Here is a 19,463-nt window from a genome sequence, read left to right on the forward strand (position 1 = left end):
CTGACTCAAAATAGAACTTGTTTTGAGTATTCCAAATTACCCACGAAATCAGTTCTTTGAATTGTAGCTTTTTCTTTTTCTTTCCAAATATAAGTATAATAATGCTTATCTTATTGAACTAGTCAAAAATCATTTATAGTTCAATATAAATAAATAATTAAATACTAATTCATATAAATATTTGCTTAGGTGAAGGATTAAATGAATTAATGATATGTATATTCTTTTTAAAGAAGAGTAACACATCACTACTTAAGAGATAATAAGGTGGAAGCTAAACAAAATAATAGTAATAAAAAAAACTCAAATAACACACAAATCGCCACTAATTATAGTGAAACATTTTCCAAGTTTATGAACCAAATTAAGATTACGGGTTCTCTATCCCAGTTTTTGTGTTCCAATTTAAATGTTGTTTATATTAGTACCTTATATGAGTATTCAAGCTTATAAAATCCAAGTATAAACTATATTAGGAATACAAATTCTGTGTCTCATTAATAGGTTGCTTATATTATTACCTATCCTTGTAAAACCCAAGTCCTCCCTATATATTCCATTCATTTCTATTACTTTAAATCTTAGCTCCTTTTCTCTTCCAAAGTCTATGGAGCTCTTCTCTATCCAAACACTCCTCTTCTTCTTTCTTCTTTCTCTATATCTCTACTTTCGCTTTAACACTCCTACAAAAAAACCCATAAAAAAACCAGGCCCCAAAATATACCCTATTCTGGGAGTTTTACCCGATTTCTTGAAAAATAGGCACCGTTTTCTTGACTGGTCTACTGAAAGTATAAGAGATTGCCCAACAAACACTGATGTATTTTGGAGGCTAGGAAAGGGCTATGGCTTCATCACAGCAAATCCATCCAACGTTGAACACATGCTCAAGACCAACTTCGGAAACTACCCAAAAGGAAATATTTTCATGACCGTTCTCAAAGACTTTCTTGGCCAAGGAATCTTCAACTCTGATGGTGAACTATGGAAAATCCAAAGAAAAACAGCTAGCTATGAATTCAACACCAAATCTCTCCGCAACTTTATCATGGAAAACGTCACCGTTGAGATCAGTACAAGACTGGTTCCCGTTTTAACAAAAGCCTCAGAAACACAACGAGTCTTGGACTTGCAAGACATCTTGGAGCGTTTTGCATTTGACAATATATGTAAATTAGCTTTCAACGTCGACCCAAGTTGTCTCAGTGTTGATGGAACTGGAGCTTCTGAGTTCTGAGTTCATGCGGGCTTTTGAAGAAGCTACAACAATTTCCTTTGGGAGATTCATGTATGCATTACCATTTCTTGCAAAAGTCAAAAAGTTTCTAAATATTGGATCAGAGCGAAGGCTAAAAGAATCAATCAAAATCGTCCATGAATTTGCAGACAATATTATACGATCCAAAATGGGCCAAAAAGTTGATAAAGAAAAAGACCTATTGTCTTGTTTTATGTCAAACGAAGAAGACTCACCCAAATTTCTCAGAGATGTCGTCATAAGCTTTATTCTGGCTGGACGTGACACAACCTCTTCGTCTTTGAGTTGGTTCTTTTGGCTCTTATCTTCACATCCAAAAGTGGAACAAAACATATTGAAAGAGCTTGAAACTATCCGAGTTCGTTATAGAAAAAACATAGGTGAAACATATAGTTACGACGAGCTTCATGACATGCATTATCTACATGCAGCAATCTCAGAAGCACTAAGACTTTACCCACCTGTACCGACTGATACCAAGACATGTTTAAACGATGATATAATGCCAGACGGAACTTTTGTTGGGAAAGGTTGGGAAGTGAGTTATCAAATTTATGGAATGGGGAGGATGGAGAGCATTTGGGGGAAGAATTGTTTTGAGTTTTTGCCTGGAAGATGGATTGAGAATGGAGTGTGTAAGCAAGAGAGCCCGTTTCGGTTTGCAGTATTTCAAGCTGGGCCAAGAATCTGTCTTGGTAAAGATATGGCTTATATTCAGATGAAGTCCATTGCTGCAACAGTGATGGAGAGGTTTGAGATTGAGGCAGAGAGCAAGGGCAAGGTTCCTGAGTACTTGTTGGCCTTGACGCTGAGGATGAAGGGTGGATTACCTGTGAGGGTGAGGAAAAGATGTATGAATGAGATTAATTGATGTGAATCATGAATTAAGATCCTCATATCCTCTGCCCCATTTTTGTATTTTACTTTATATTCCGTAAATAAAAACTTCTCATATATTTAATCGACATTCCTTATAAAATAACCAAAATTTGTAATAATAAAAAAATGGAAGAAAAAAAATGGGATTGTGGATTTGAATATATGAAATTAGAGAAAGTCTTTAAACCCAAATTTTTTTACAAATTGTTAATGCAGTAGATTGTTAGTAGTAGGTAAAAAAGTGATGTTAATGGTGGGTCTAACTGAAAACTACTAGTAAAAGTTTATTAACTTAATTGTTTTGAAAAAAGTTGTGAACATTTTTTTTTTTTTGTGTTGCAATATTCTTAGAATTATATAATATTATGAGAAGTGCTGCGTTCACAACAGTTTCATAACATTTTCACAACACTTTTACAATAAATTTAAATAGTGTTGTTATTGTTTTTAATTTGAATATATCCATCACTTAAATTACTTTTTTACCCACTTGTAACAGCTAATAACAACCTATCAATTAAAATTTGTTGTGAAAGTGTTATGAAAATATTGTGAACAGCATTTCTCTAATATTATAATGAGAACAATTACTTCCACAATATTTCATAACAAATACTAGATGATAAGTTGTTACTGGTTTTAATTTGAACTGCAACTGAAATTACTTTTTAACCTACCAGTATTAGACAGTAATAATCTGCCACTTAATTAGAATTTTTTGTGGCAAGTTGTGAAAATGTTTTGTACATAGCATTTCTCTATTATACATGTAGATACAAATATGGTTTAAAGTGAGACTTTTGTATACATTTGTGTTTACTATATTATGTAATATATGCTCTTGGTTTCAGTTAGTTTAGTCAATTCGTAAAGATTTTTTGTTACCAATCATGAGATTTATATTGAAATCGTGTCTACATAAAAAAAAGTTAATTGGTTTGTTACTCTAACGGTAAAATGACCTAAAATGTTTGTTTAATAATTATTTATTTTGAAAAAATAATTTTAAAAAATATAATTGGACTATTTGTTCTATTTATCATGATAAAGCCTCCAAATTGTGTGCTAATAGGAATCCAAACTAATTAAAATCCTAAATTGCTTTTAAAAAATGTTGTTGAAAGTGTTTTGAATCATCATTAGTGATTAATTTCTCATGAAAACTTAAGAATTCATTTTTTTGTGTATTAATCTTCTACATGGTAGATTGTCACTTTTAACCATCCAATCTCTCATAACATCACACATTTAAAAAATCTCTCTCTCTCTCTCTCTCTCTCTCTCTCTCTCTCTCTCTCTCTCTCTCTCTCTCTCTCTCTCTCTCTCTCTCTCTCTCTCTCTCTCTCTCTCTGATGCGGGATGTAAAAGTATCAAGAAACAATACGCGTCTACTTTTAGAAAACAATAAACAAAACATGTTTGCTTAAAATAACTTTGAATTCCCGAAGTCTAATTAGTCTGAAATAGACCTAATTGGACTGAATGGGCCAAAGTGAACCAATATTAACCCAATAGACCGAATTGCTATGTTGATATAACTTAACAAAAAAGCTTTAGCCTTTGGATATTATATAGATTAGATAAAAATTTTATGTGATACTTGGGTCTACTATATTTAGCTATGAATTTAATTGGCGAATAATGAGGAAAAATTTAGATAATATGTAATAATAGATATTGTGTCATTTTTTTTCATAAATTTGTATAATGTGAGTTTGTGATTAGTTATAAATAATAGCTTGCTCAAAAGTATTTAGGGGCATGCTAATTTCCTTGAAAAACACCAAATGCAAGATGAACCAGATTTGTGTTTTTATTTTTATTTTGGGTTTGGATGAGAATAAAGACTATAAATTTTTTTATGAGTTTGATTTACCTTTAGTACTTTTTAAAAATGAGTCTCATTTTGTTTTAATGAGATATTGTCACATCACTCATTAACTAAATAAAATGTGAGAATAAAAACTCATTACCACTTGGCATTTATAGTTAAAACAAAAGAACATTTTTCTCAAAAAAAAAAAAAAAAACAAAAGAACATATCCAGATATATTAAATTACTAAAAAATGTACCGAGGGAAGCCAAACCTTCTTTTTACAACCGAGTAGCTTTCTGAATTCTTGGCAAGTCCCGCGTCCTTGAGCTCATATGCTCAATGGGCTTTTAAGGTTTCTTACAATATGGTCTATGGAGTCAGGTAGGCTTTGTCACCCGAAGAGGTCCAACACTCCAACTCCAGGGGCATGAAGATTGAAGCAGGCCCTTTGCGTTCTATCACAGCTATGTATGAAACTGAATAGGTGTTCGGTTCCCCACATCCTCATTGGAATGAAGCTTGGGGTTGAGCGCTATGAGAAAGAATCTTCAACCAATCCAACCCATGAAGTTCCCCACGTAGACGGTCCGTAATAAATTAAAAGAAGTTCCATGCATGACGGAGCCAGGATTCCGATTAAGGGCGGGCAAAGTACGACTAATAATTTTTTAAAAATACTAGCATTCAAATAGTATAAACAAACTATGAACACGTGAAAAGACACAAAATAATCATTTGCTAATGTATTATAATATATGACGCGTTAAAAATATTCATTACCCCGATTATATGTCTAATTATTTACCAAGTAAATAAGAACACAAGAATGTGGCCAATATGCATAATGCACTAATTATAAATTAGAATAAGATATCATTTTCGTTCTTAAACTTTCAAAAGTTTCTTTTTCATCCTTAAACTTAGTAAAACAATTTACATTTCGCCCTTCTGTTTATGTCCTAGGTGGCCTAATGGAGTATTGACCTGGTATCTGACTTGGACTAAACCATTTTACTTAAAGAGCAAGACTTAGGTACAGTAGTTAGGTGATGTTTCTTAGGTTCCCCTTTTAAGATACTGCTATGTGAAATTTTTTCTCATGGAATGGAAGTGTATTTTTAAGTTAAGTAGTCACATGACTGAATTTTAAAAAGGGAATCTGTGGAGTAACTAAGTTTTGTCCTTACTTAAAAATGAAAAAGAGACGTGTATCACAATGATTCACACATTAAAACCATTTTTAAAAAAAAAATACAAAATACCCCTCACTCCATCTCTCGACACAACCTGATAGAAATTCTATACCCAAACTAAGGACTTGTTTGGTTGGTTAGTTCTAACCAACATTTTCACATTTTAAACAATCTTACACACATTTTAACATACTTTTTTAGCCACACGTATATCAAAAATACTCAAACAATATTACTCAACCTAACCTACCAAACAGCCCTAAATCTCCAGCCCAACTGTCAAAATCACCCACGACCCCAAATGTCATCAGCAACAATCGCACCACCTCTCCACAACCAGCCACACTCACAAACCCACAACCTAACCAAAAAACCTAAATCCAAACAACGGCCAAACCTTCCTCTAGAAACAAACACAACAAACCATGTTATGTCAATTTCACTTCCCTGAATTTAACATGAGGTGGGGTTTTAATGTTTCTTGTTGGTACTTGAAGAAAACTCACGGGATTTACATGGACAAGTCCACCTTTCACTGTGATCTAAACCCATGTGTTTGTATTTATTTTTTGGCTTCTGGGTTTGCAGGAAAACAAGTCAACTCGGTGTGAAATTGCAAGAATCGGTGGTGAGAGAAAAACTATGTTTTTTGAGAGAGAAAATGGACGGTGTAGATGGAACAGGGATAAGGCGGAGGAGTTTAAAAGAACGACTGCGATTAAAAGGGATTGGTCGTTGTTTGAATTTTGTTTGGGTTTTTTGGTAGGGTGGTGGGTTTGTGAGCATGGCTAGTTATGGAGAGTGGTGGTGCAATTGGGTCGCCGGTGACAATTGGTGTTGCCGATGGGTTTGATATTTGGGCTGGGGTCTCAGCCTGGGCATAGAATTTCTCAGGTTGCGTCAAGAGGAGAGGGGTATTTTTGTACTTAAAAAAAAATAAAAACAGTTTAGTCCCAGTCGAATACAGGTCAACGCTTAGTTAAGCCACATAAGACAAAAACTAACAGACATAAATGGATGAAAAACAAGTCGTTTTGCAAAATTTAAAGACGAAAAATGAAATTTTGAAAGTTTAGGATGAAAAACAATCTTTTATATAAATTTAGAGACGAAAATGATATTTTACCCTATAAATTATCACTCTTCAATTTATAAAATTATTTATTCTAAATTTATTAGTTCTAAGTAATTATTGTTTTTGTTACATTTTTATCTTATGATGCAATTAATTATTCAACTAAAGTGAAAAACAAAATTCACACCCCTCTTACCCACATGGGACGAAAAACAAGTCGTTTTGCGAAATTTGAAGATGAAAAATGAAAATTTGAAAGTTTAGGATGAAAAACAAACTTTTATATAAATTTAGAGACGAAAATGATATTTTACCCTATAAATTATTACTCTTCAATTTATAAAATTTTTTATTCTAAATTTATTAGTTCTAAGTAATTATTATTTTTGTTACATTTTTATCTTATGATGCAATTAATTATTCAACTAAAGTGAAAAACAAAATTCACACCCCTCTTACCCACATGGGACGAAAAACAAGTCGTTTTGCGAAATTTGAAGATGAAAAATGAAAATTTGAAAGTTTAGGATGAAAAACAAACTTTTATATAAATTTAGAGACGAAAATGATATTTTACCCTATAAATTATTACTCTTCAATTTATAAAATTTTTTATTCTAAATTTATTAGTTCTAAGTAATTATTATTTTTGTTACATTTTTATCTTATGATGCAATTAATTATTCAATTAAAGTGAAAAACAAAATTCACACCCCTCTTACCCACATGATTCACTGCTCTCATTGTTACCACTTATTTAACCAACTATATGCTCCAAAAATCCAAATCTTTACCATTTTTTATTTTATGGCTCAAGAGTCCAAAGCTTTGTAGTTCTTCTACAGAGTTCTACACTCTTCTATCATTAAAGTTGAAATAATGCTTTTAGGCCAGTTTGGTTTAAAATTTGTCATCACTCAATTCTCATCACTCATCACTTAAAATACCTCAATTTTCCAAACCCCCTATTTGGCACTCATCACTCAGTTCTGCCTAAGGGTGTGCATGGGTCGGGTTGGGTCGGATTGAGGGAATTTTTTGACCTAACCCACCATGGTGGGTCAAAAAAAATTCAACCCAACCCATCAAATATGTCCAACCCAACCCACATGAGTCGGGTTGGGTCGGGTTGAACCCATGGGTTGGACAATTTATTATTATTATTATTAAATTGAACCCATATTTTTTTATTAATTATATAATATATTTAAATATATATTAAAGAAAGTAATAGGATTTTATATTATATATTTTTGTAGGAATTGGTAAAGTGTTCTACAGCTGGGTTTTAACTTAAAAAAATATTTATTAAATATATAATATTTTTAAAATATATATATTAAAATATGGGTGGGTCGGGTTTGGCGGGTTTGTAATTTTATGACCCAAACCCAACCCGACCCGCTACAAAAAAAAAATTTTATAACCCAACCCAACCCACCAAGCCCTAAAAACCGACCTAACCCGGCAGGGTGGGTTGGGTCAGGTCGGGTTTGGCGGGTTGGTGGGTTTTCTGCACACCCCTAGTTCTGCCCTTACTTTTTGTTTAAAAAAAAAAAAAAACCCAATAGTCAAACATTGCGACTGAACAGTGAGAGAGTTGTGAGTTTAATTACGAAAATGTCATTGAAAACTGAAAACACCTAAAATGTGTTTTCAGTTTCCATAACTTATCACTCAAAAATTAGAGAATTGAGTGATAGAAACAAAGGGTGAAAACCAAGCCAAACCAAAAAAATTTTGTAGATCCATGTGTTTTGATAACTCAGTTATGAGTTTTAGATCATATCACTTAAAACTCCTCTAAACTAAATAGGCCTTACTATCTATTAGAATAAATTATAGGATTATAACAACTAATAAAAGAAGTCAAAAAGTAACTAAGCTCAGAGAGAAAGCATCACTGGGTCGTCATGTATCAAAGAGTTAAAAATAGTCTTATAGAGAGAGAATAATAGTTAGAGAGGTTCCTATGCCAAATGAGATAGAGAGAAATACCATGTCAATGTCGTGTTGCTTTGCTCAGATTTGGTGGCTAGTGTCATGTTGCCCCTGCTTAGTTTCACTACTTTGCCTCACGCGGTCATGCCACAGTCCTCAGGAGCCACGACTCACAAGCCAGAAGCATCTCTGATCTCCCTCTTTCTCAATTGGGTTCTTTTTTCTTTTTTATGGCTTTGTTTAAATTTTATGGGCTGGATCTCAAATTAGTTGATTGGACAAAATTTTTGTTTTAGCTTTTTATTAGTGATTTTCTGGTTGGGCTATTTTTTTTTTTTTTTTTTTGGGCTGGTTAATTTGTTTTCATGGATTTTAGATTAGTTAAATTTTTATGGGCATATTTGTTTTGCTTAAGTTGGACAGTGATGATGTTAAGGGGGCAAATGTAATTTTATTGACTAAAATTGCTATAATTAATTACCAATATGTATAGGAGTATTTTAATTTTTCAAAATTTGGGGGGGCCATTACGCCCCCAAAGCCAGAGAATGGCTCCGTCCGTAATGCATGTATATATATAATATGAGCAAGTTAAGACTGTGAACGGGTCGGATTGGGGGATTGAGGCCAATATTCTAACCAAACTATCGTGGATGGATTGAAAATTTTCAATCTACTGTTGACCCACCAACCTTTAAAACTGGCATATTAATTGAAATTTTAAGTGGTTTCAATTAGGCAGGTTGGCAAATTTATACCATATATATATTCTTTAATTGGACCATAAAGTTGAGCTTTTTAATTATCATATTTAGTGGAAGGAAAGAAAAAATTAGAATCCCTAAATAAATATATACAAGCGGACGGTTCGATTTTCGATAAGTTAAAAAATTTTCAACCTACAAATCAAACTAACTTACTAATTTGATGGTCATAATTGCCCAATTCATGCCACCTCACATAATAAACCTGCACGATTTGGAAAGAATCGTACAAATGAACGAGTTAGATATTTTTTAGAGCCCTAATAGAATTGTGTTTATCATATTTAACTCTCACAAAAAGTTACGTGTATGTATATATATATACACACATAAAGAAGGTTACTAGCTAGTATATGATAATAAAATGGCGGATTAAGCTTAGTATTTTTTTTTTTTTTTTAATTGAAAGATTTAGCTTAGTTGTGTGTGTGTGAATGTGTGCAGTGGTGTTGGGTGTGTGGTTGTTTGGGGTGGATCGGTGATAGTGTTAATGGTGGTTGTGATGGTTAGACTAGTGCTGCTAGTGAATGAAGAGGAAAAAGAAAAAGAAAATATTAAGTTTTAAAACAAAATTTTTAAGTTTTTAACTAAATTTTAATTAGAATAATTTTTTATTTAGCTGCATGCATTTTCTGTTCATTGTAGTAACACCGTGTGATTTGGACTTTTTTATTTTATTATATACAAGATAGAATTCTACTCTAGCCTAATCTAAGTGTATATGTGTGTGAAGCTCTCTCCTGGAGACTTGAACCCCGACCCTTGCCCCCCACACCCCACAAGTACTTATATTTATAGAATGACTATCGTACCAAGGGTGTGCGGTGGTTTGGACATTTATAAAAGTTCAGGGATTTTTAATTTCAAATTAGAAGTATTCAATTTGATTTAATTCCAATTGTTAGATTTGAGGTTAAATTATTAAATTCATCATTTTCTGATTGTTTAAACTTTTGAGAGAATTAATAATTTAATATTGTATCATAAATTGAGATCATTAGTTTGATGTCTTACTTTACTTTACATCCCGTTTAAAATATTTTAAATCTTATGCGTTGAATTCCACTTTTTAAAGGGAAAGTATTAGAACTATAATTATATAATTAAATTCCAACAGACTGTTTGGTAGGGCATTTCAAGCACACTTTTGAGCATTTTAAATACACTTACACACATTTTTACACTTTTTCACCCACATGTCTATCAAAAACACCCAAACAATATTACTCAAACTCCTCTACCAAACACCCCTACCCACATGTCTATCAAAAACACCCAAACAATATTACTCAAACTCCTCTACCAAACACCCCTAAATTTTCTAGCAACTTAAGTTTTTTAGGTAATTGGTAAGAACTTTAGAAGTTAGAACTACTTGGATAAAAATTACCCAAATAAAGAATTACAAAGTAACTTTGGAAATTGCCTTATAGAATAGCCAAATAGGTGCACGAGATCGGATTTGGCTGAAACCCCATTTCTCACTTAAAAAGGTTTTTTTTTTTTTTTTTTTTTTTTTTTTTGAAACCACTTTCAAAGTTAAAACACAATTTCTCAGCATAAAACACACAACACAAACCAAAAGATCCCATCAAGCACTGAACCAACTTGCAATTACATTCAAACCATGCGCCAAATGTCCAGTTTGCAAAGTAAATTTGTTATGGATGTTCAATATCTGTTGGTCCAACATAGTATCACGGCCTTCTCATGCACCTCGTACTTATCCACACAAGTTACACATAACAAAAGTGTGTTATAGTCAATATAGTGCAATGAACACAAGTAATCAGAGAGTACCAAGCGATGCAACTGATCAAACAACATGTCTCGAATATCATCCTAGCACGAAAACGTAAAATACCAAAAGATCCGGTTAATGTAGACCCTTAGGACACACATTAAACCATTCATTTTTAGAAACATTTTCTCAGAAATTGAAAACGCTATTAATACTTTTTTAATTCCCGAAAATTAAAAAAGAAATGATTAATTATTGGGTGCCCCTAAAAAGCACCATTAGCAAAATCCATTAATCCATTAGTAAAATCCAATACCAAAATACACCAATTTACAACAAAAATAAATAGGTAAAGGCATAAAGCAAATGGAATACACAATGTCACAATCAACACCACATATTAGCTTAACTGACCAAGTTAAAAACTCATAAGTCAATATTTTACAGTGACAAAAAGAGAGTTTGGTCAATTCAAACCAAGTCCAGCTTAAAAGCTTAAGTAAGCCACCATGAAAGCTTGGTAGTTTAGTGAAACATTTCTTGCACCCACCACCTGTTATTACAAATTACTTAACTATTATTTACTCCAAAAATATTGATCTTTAGCACCAAGAGTATATTATATAAGTTTTATAAACTAAAGGTTCACAAGGCTTGGAGCAGACTGAGGAGGATTTGTGAGCATGTGCAGAACTTCTCTCATGGTGGGTCTAGCAGAGCTTTCATCTTCAACACACAGCATAGCTATCTTGAACAAATGTATCACACCTGTGAGAGGGTACCCACTGAGCCTAGGGTCCACAACTGCAAGAACTGAAGCTGCATCAGATGGCTGAGACAGTTCTGATGCTGTTTTCCTAACCCATCTCACAATGTCTACCCCATCACCAAACTCCCCCACTGGTTTCCTCCCTGCTATCAGTTCCAGTAACACAACTCCAAAACTGTACACATCGCTTTTCTTGTCCACTTTCAGCGTGTAAGCGTACTCTGTTGCACAGTGAAAATTAATGAGATTTCAGATGCTTAGCTCACGTTTAAAGTAAAACGTAGGTAAGGTTGAATTCAAGACACTGAACGTGGCTAAAGATGAGACAAAAAACAAACATAATTGCTTACTATTATATAATTATTACTAGAATTTTTTAAGACTAGTTTATACAAAAGGGCAAACTTTTGATTCAGTGTTCAATTCTACTTAGATCTATTATGATAATGGCATATATGTGTCTATTTTAGCAAGGTGTCATCATTCTAATGAGTTCAACAAAATATATGACATTAAGCATAAACACAGCAAAATCATCTGTTATGGCCTGATTTTTAAATTTTAGTCAGCTTATTTTATGGGTTTTGTTTTTTCAAAACATTTTTTTTTTTCTTAGGTACAACTTATTTTATTTATTTTTATAATTTAATAGTTGATAAGAAAAAATTTGAATCTTGAAAGTATTTAGAAGTGACAATTTAGCTATAAGTCTCGCAAGATACACGTGTATAGACACCCTCAATTATAAATTACTCAACGAAAGTATACCTAACAAGTAACACCAACTATATATAGACACAAATTTTCACATTCTGAGACGCGATCTTGCTCAATAAAGGTATACTAAACAACGAATACAAACACAAATTTTCACAACAATTTTTAACTATACTGATGAAACTTCTTGTCATGGTACATGTTAAAGGCAATATCAATCATGAGATGCATGTCAAAGTCATATTCAAATCAAAAGCTACCATGTTAACAGCTTATAAAGTAAGTCGCTACAGCACATGTACTAGCACTGGAGGTTGAAGAACAAGATGGCAAACCTGGGGCAATGTAACCATACGATCCAGCAATGGAGGACATGCACTCCGAGGCCCCGGCATCCTGAAGAAACTTGGCGAGCCCAAAGTCAGCAACATGAGCCTCAAAGTCTGAGTCCAGCAATATATTGTTAGACTTCACATCCCTATGAATAATCATAGGCGAACAATCATGGTGAAGATAACACAACCCCGTAGCAGCCTCCACGGCTATTTTGTACCTCATATCCCATTGCAAATGCCCACCTTTCGATCCATGCAACATTTCCCCCAAACTCCCGTTCGGCATGTACTCATACAACAACAAGTTCGTGTCCTTGTTCGACACGTAACCCAACAGCTTCACTATAAACCGGTGTCGAATTCGACCCAACGTTTGAATCTCAGCCGTGAAACCGTGGTCGCTGTGTCCACTCCCTCGACCCACCAAACGTTTGATCGCTACGTCAAGGCCGAACGGCATGGACCCACGGTACACAATCCCGGACCCACCTTTGCCAATGATGTTCTCTTCTTTCAAACACTCTAGAACATCCACAGCTTTGAAATCGAGCTTTTGAAACGCGGTGAGTTTCCAGGCTCGAGAGTTGTGGACTTTCCTCTTGTGGATCATGTAACCCGTAACCACACCCAGTAAGAGAGCCGTTACGAGTGCAATCACGCTTACAATTATCTTCCAAGTGCCCGGGTTGGTACTCCGACCCGAACCGTGACCCGAATTTATCAAGGACGGGCACGAGACATGATGTGGCAAGCAGAGATTGGGGTTTCCAGCGAAGGAACTTTCATTGAAAACAGAAAATTGGTCTCCAGTGGGAATTCTGCCCTCCAAATTGTTGTAAGAAAGATCGAGCGTTGTGAGGGTCGTCATGTTTCGAATTTCTTCGGGAATTTGACCGGTAAGTTGATTTCTCGAGCAATTGAGAACACTGAGAACATTCAGTTTGGTAATTTCTTTAGGAATTTCCCCAAACAGACTGTTTCCACTAAAATCGACCGTAGTTAAAGAAGTACACTCAGAGATCGAACCCGGAATTTCGCCGCTGATGTTGTTATCGCTTACATTGAACTTCGCGAGCATCTTTAGCTTGAACAGTTCCTTCGGAATCTCACCGGAAAACGAGTTCATTTCCAGGGACAAAGTCTGCAAACTGTTGAGATTTTGAATTCCCTTGGGAATTTTCCCGGTAATTTTATTACCGGAAAGTGAGAGAATCCCGAGACTTTCACCTGAAAAATCCGACGGAAGATCACCGGATAAGTTATTATCGTTGAGCTCCACCACCTCCGCTAATGGCAAGTTGAAAAGACCCTCCGGAATCGTACCGTTGAGTTGGTTCTTCATGATTCTGACTTTGACAAGCGATTTACACTCTCCGAGTTCCTCAGGGATCGGACCGACAAAGAAATTCTGAATGAGAATCAACGTCTTCAACATCCCTCCTTTGCACAAATCTCGAGGAATCAAACCGGTGAGGTGGTTGGACGTCACGTCGAGGTCTTTCAACTTTCCATTTCTCCCCAGATTCTCAGGTAGCTGCAACGTGAAATTGTTTTCCCATATCTGAAACACTTCGAGATTCGGTAACTCGCCAATAAATTCCGGGATTGGACCTTGTAGCTTGTTCTTAAACAGATTGATTAGCTTAATATTCTCAAGCTTTGAAAAATTATCTGGTATATTACCAGTAAGTTGGTTGATTGAGAGATCCAAAGAAAGCAAGTTTTGTAAGTTAGATAGTTCAGGAGGTATAAAACCTGTGAGACGGTTTATTTGGAGAAACAATGAGTCCAAGTTCTTCAAAAGGCCTAAACTCCGAGGAATTTCACCAGTAAGGCTACAGCTAGACATGTCTAAGCGTTGAAGTGAAGTGAGTGAACCCAACTCGTCTGGAATACCACCTTCGAAAGCGTTGTAGTACCCAACGAACATTTTTTGGAGATTCTTTAACCGACCCAAACTCGCCGGAATCTTGCCTGTGAGTGAGTTACCATTCAAGCCCAAGAACTCGAGGCTTTGAATCTCGGAGTAGGAGCCTGGGATTGACCCTGAAAAGTAGTTCCCACCGAGACAAAGATGCTTGAGGTTTTTCAAGTTCACAATCTCTGTAGGAAGTGGGCCAGAGAAATTGTTGTTGTAAATGTCAAGAACTTCGAGGTTTGCCATTCTGAGAGTGATTTCACCGGGGAATTTTCCGATGAAGACGTTGTTGGAGATGTTCAAGAACTTGAGTGACGTGAGGTTCCCCATTTCTAATGGAAGACTTCCGGTGAGATTGGTGCCGGCGAGTGTTAGGTTCACTAGCTTGTCCAGTAAGCCAATCTCCGGTGGAAGAAAACCGAAGAGTTTTATATCAGTCACGTTAAGAGAAACAACTCGTAAATCGTCGTCACATGAAACCCCGGGGAAAGAGCAATGCGCTACTGGAGAAGAAGAGACCTCCCAGTCTTTCAAGTCTGCACCTTTGGGTCCTTTCATGGCGGACTTAAGCTTCAACAGCACTTCAAGATCACTGTACGAAGAAGAACATGCTGAGAAGAGAAGGAAAAGTATAGCAATGTGAAGTAGGAAGCTAGTAGTGACACAGCTCCTCATCACTCTCTCTCTCTCTCTCTCCCTTTGTCTCTCTGTGTGTTTAGTTTACACTGTCACGGGTTCTCTCTTCTACGCAAAAGCGTGAGGAAGAACGAATGAATGCAGGTTCGCTCAAATCGCACTGTGAAGCTTAGTTTATAAGAGCCTCGTAATGGGAGAATCAGACGACTTCCACCGAGTATCAAACTTGAGTGAATAATAAACAATTGGTGAAACTGCAAATGGCAAAAGAAAGAAAGAAAGAAGAGAATAGAGAATAGGGTTGTAATTGCATGAAGACTTGTGTGTCCTTACTCTTTTAGGCCCTAGTACCATTAGCTGGGCATAGCTGGTTCCTACAGTACATTACGGATTTGATGGATGTTAACAGAAAGGTAACGTTGTGAGACACGATGGAATTTAGAAAAAAAATTGAACGTTTTCCTTAAAATGTATATATAATTTTTTAAAATATTACCCATTAATCAAATAAATTGGTTTTTGACTTCAAAGTTAAGCCAAATTTTTTATTTTTTTATTTTTAATTCGGTAGTTACAATGGAATAAAAGGTATTTGAACCAAAAATTTATTATTAGAAGCATTAAAAAGTGTTAGTATATTTACAATAGATGAAAATAGGACTTTAAATATTTCCTTTAGAAACATTGATATCTATCAATTAAGTTACAAAACTTTTCGTTGTAAATTTGAAATTGAATGAAATTTTTTTATTTATCTTTTTAGATGTTTTCTTTACCTTAAAATCTCAAGAATTTATGTATAGTTTTTAAAAACTTATAGTATATGTATAATAAATATAAATAAACTACATAATTGAAATTCTTTATGATGATAATTTGAATTGTTTTTTGTCACCCGTACATGAGGGTGATTTCTTGGAATTGGTTTTAAGAAAAATTATATATAGCACTTGTTTGTTTCAATGCAAATATTTTTTTAAAATAAATAAATAACTTGTGTAAAAAACAAATATTGACGGAGAAAAGTCACACTCACTAGTGAGATCTCAACTAAGTTTGCAAGAATAGAGAGAACCTATTTATTATATGAAAGACTAACTAGTGTAATTGGTCAAACCTCCTTCAAAGGTTAAGATAACAGAAATATAATTAATTTTGTAGAATGTGTTTTGAATTTTTTTCATGTTTTTGCAAGAATTAAATATGGGTATTTATAGGGTTTGTCTAAGGGGTTTTTTTTTTTTTTTTAAAGCCAACCATGTAAAATAATTAAAACATATTAATTTATCTATATAATATTCTTATGTTTATAAGTAAAAGTACGTTTTATTTTTTGTGTTTTATAATTCGATTGTTATAAATTAAGTTTTTATAATTCGATTCTCAAAAAAGTTTTTATTAACAAGTGAGCGGATGCATGCTAAAATAGGAATTTATTAGATCTTATCACATCAAAAAATAACAAAGAAAATAAACAAATATTTAATTAATTAAGTGATGTGCAATTCAAAAAAAAACTCATCCATTTCAACATTATCTAATATATTGATACACTCATCAATTAAGGACAAATTTTAAGTATTTTTAAAATATCATAAAATAATATTTATTTTTTTTATATTCACGATAAACTCCACTATAAATTTAATAAATAAATTTCACTGATGAAACATAATTTTTCATACTAAAATATTTAAAAATTACTCCAAATCAATTTAACATTAAAAAGTTAGCTAAAAAAAAGAGATAGAAAAGTAAATCGTTAATGTAAACGGAAGATTGAGGTCGGAGTTGATAAGTGATAGTACACAATTGAAAGGTGTGTTTTTGACGGCGTGATCTGTAAGTTTGAATGACAGGGCCACAGTGGGCGTGATGATGTTGCTGTCTCTTCTGCTCTTAAGGGTCAGGTCCTCCAGGCACCAGTTGTATCTATTCTACGTATGACGTGGCTATACTTCAAATTTCGCCCTTTTTTTTTTTTCTTTCTTTTGATAGGAAAAGATCTACATTATAGGATAGTGTAAAATAAAAAACGATGTCGTTTTTATATGGCTTTGGAAGTTATCAAAATCAATGTGGATGCTGTCCTTTTTGGTTTTAGAATAGAACTGAGAAAAACGAATGGAGATTTGTGGTCTTTTTGCTTGGTCCCAGTTGCAAAGTCTGTCAGTGTCTTTTCCCATACAGACATATTTCCCCTCTGAACTCAACTTTGGCTTTGAGCTGAAAGTCCACTCCTTTTGTTCCTTTTCTATAACTCTCTCTGACCAATCCTGATCGTTCCAGTAGTGGCCCCCATAATCAAACGGCTTAAACGACCATTCCAGTCTGATTACCTGCCCCACTAGTTTCCTATCCACTGGTGCCCCGGTTCAATTTAAGGCCTATACACCCAAGGCCTTCTTACCGTAGATTAGTGTAACACTGGCAAGGACACTGCTATTTTCACATTAATTTTCACAACTTGTTAACTCATGTCATTGTAAATAATTAGTGAAAAATGGTAGGTTTATATAATCAACAGTGAATAGAAAGCGTCCAAAACTAATAATCACACAAATAAGTAAATTGTGAAATTAGATACTTATTTACTGGATTAGAATTATCCATACATTGTATGTTTAAAGAACAATTCTTGAGAATGAAGACTCCAATGAGTCCGCTCGTGGACTTTGCTTTTAAATTAGTATTCCTTTGCATCTTTGTAAGAAAGTGGCTTTTAGGTTTTATGGTCCTCTTTTATGCAAGAGTTGAAAGGCATTAAGTGGAGGGGAAATGCTACATTGTTCTTAAGTATATTACTGCGGATAATTAGAGAGCCGCATAAGTTTGGGTACAAAGACACGAGCATCTATTCGATGTCAATCCCACTAGGGTAGAGAACAAATTCATATTCTTGTGGAAAGTATCAGTGGCTATTAGAGATTTATGAGAATCTAAGTGGGTGATTTGAAGAATAAAGATAGCTACTTTTGCAGCAACAAAAACCTATTTAGATAGTTGAGATTTAGGATGCTCTCTAGCTCTCCAATCTCCATATCCAGAGAAAGCAGGAGATCCATTGATTAATAATGCTTTTTAAGTGTACTTGTTTTGTAGTGCTAGGAGGTAAACAAATATTAAACAGTAAGCATTCATTGGCATTGCCTCTTAAAGTACAATCAGGGGCGGAGCCAGAATCTTGGTTTGGGGGACTAAGTTGCAACTCTAATATATTTATCAAGACAACCCCTCATGCAAATACACATACTTTTTATTATATACACACACTTTTTTATTTGATTAGTTATATATATACACATACCAAACAGCAACAAAAAGAACTTAGTAATTTCAATCAAAATTATGTTTGGTGACGATCTTTCATAAAATAAATTCATTTTTACTATTTTTATAGTGAAATTCTTAAAAAATTTCATTTTCGATGCAAATGATCAAATTTTATACTAAAGAAATTAAAAAAATCTTTCAATTGAACTAATGAAATTTTCAAAAACATGAATGATCTAAAACTTGGAGGAATAAGTTAGGTTTCAAACATATTTGAAATTATCTTGCCCTAACCCATTATATAGTAACTAAAGGGACATTTCATGTGTAGTTTTAGTGACATTATTTTTTTAATGAGTCAATGACTTGTTAATTGCTACATAACTGGTTGAAAAATATATGAATTCAAATATGTTTGGTGCCAAACTTTATCAAATATTTAACAGATATAATAGCATATTTTATAATAAAAAATAGAATTGTGAAAAATAATGTTATGTCTCTATAATTATTAGACAATTTTTTTTTTTAAGAGCATCATTGGACTAAATCAAATATTTGGGGAGCAACTCTTATTTTTGTAGACTAAATTTTGAAACATTAAAATAATTATATATATATATATATTTTTAAAATTTCAAAATTGCGCCACCCCCCCTCCCCCCTCCCCCCCAATTACACATAGCTACGCCCGAGTACAATGGTAATGCTTCCTGTATCTCAGACATTGATTGTGTATGAAGACTATTTTAATCAGTCGGGTTCACTGAAATTTATATTCTACTACTTATCGATTATAATACTGGAATTAAAAATTATAGCAGTTTGTCCAACATCATTCAATTATTTAGACAATAATGCAAGGAGCCAACTCCACCACATAATTACTATATCAATTATCAAGTCAACTTCACAACCTGTATTCTTTCAATCAGAATATGAATATCTTGTATACTCTTCACAAGAATACAAGCCATATGCATTATGTTGGATTGATGGAATAGGCTTAAATTTCATCTTTTGTAAAGAAATCAAACCATTTTATCTTTTAACAGCTTTGACTAATTTGGAGAAAAAGGAAAGAGGGGGTTTCAACTAATAATTGAATGTCTAATGGTAATGATATTGTTCGTTGCATCTCATATTT

At 33.8% G+C, this 19,463-nt stretch overlaps 1 protein-coding gene and 1 pseudogene across 1 annotated transcript; one reads left to right on the forward strand and one right to left on the reverse strand.

The window, feature by feature from the left end:
- The first annotated feature begins 607 nt into the window (after window positions 1–607).
- On the forward strand, window positions 608–2,129 carry LOC142610592 (cytochrome P450 CYP94D108-like; annotated as a pseudogene).
- An 8,920-nt stretch (window positions 2,130–11,049) lies between these two features.
- LOC142622840 (uncharacterized) lies at window positions 11,050–15,317 on the reverse strand. Its single transcript, XM_075796398.1, has 2 exons — window positions 12,490–15,317; window positions 11,050–11,658 (listed from the first exon to the last, which is right to left on the reverse strand). The coding sequence occupies exons 1-2, from the start codon at window positions 15,080–15,082 to the stop codon at window positions 11,306–11,308; spliced, it is 2,946 nt and encodes a 981-aa protein (XP_075652513.1). The 5' UTR covers window positions 15,083–15,317; the 3' UTR covers window positions 11,050–11,305.
- Window positions 15,318–19,463: the final 4,146 nt, after the last annotated feature.

Source organism: Castanea sativa, chromosome 1 (assembly GCF_040712315.1).
Source record: "Castanea sativa cultivar Marrone di Chiusa Pesio chromosome 1, ASM4071231v1".
In the NCBI taxonomy this organism is placed as follows: Eukaryota; Viridiplantae; Streptophyta; class Magnoliopsida; order Fagales; family Fagaceae; genus Castanea; species Castanea sativa.

What these genes read in the sequence shown, in the direction of transcription:
- LOC142622840 (XM_075796398.1), bottom strand. Translation starts at nt 15,082, where the DNA reads ATGAGGAGCTGTGTCACTACTAGCTTCCTACTTCACATTGCTATACTT. An exon ending in GTATGGTTACATTGCCCCAG is followed by an intron (nt 11,659 to 12,489) that starts GTTTGCCATCTT and finishes ACTGTGCAACAG; the next exon opens with AGTACGCTTACACGCTGAAA.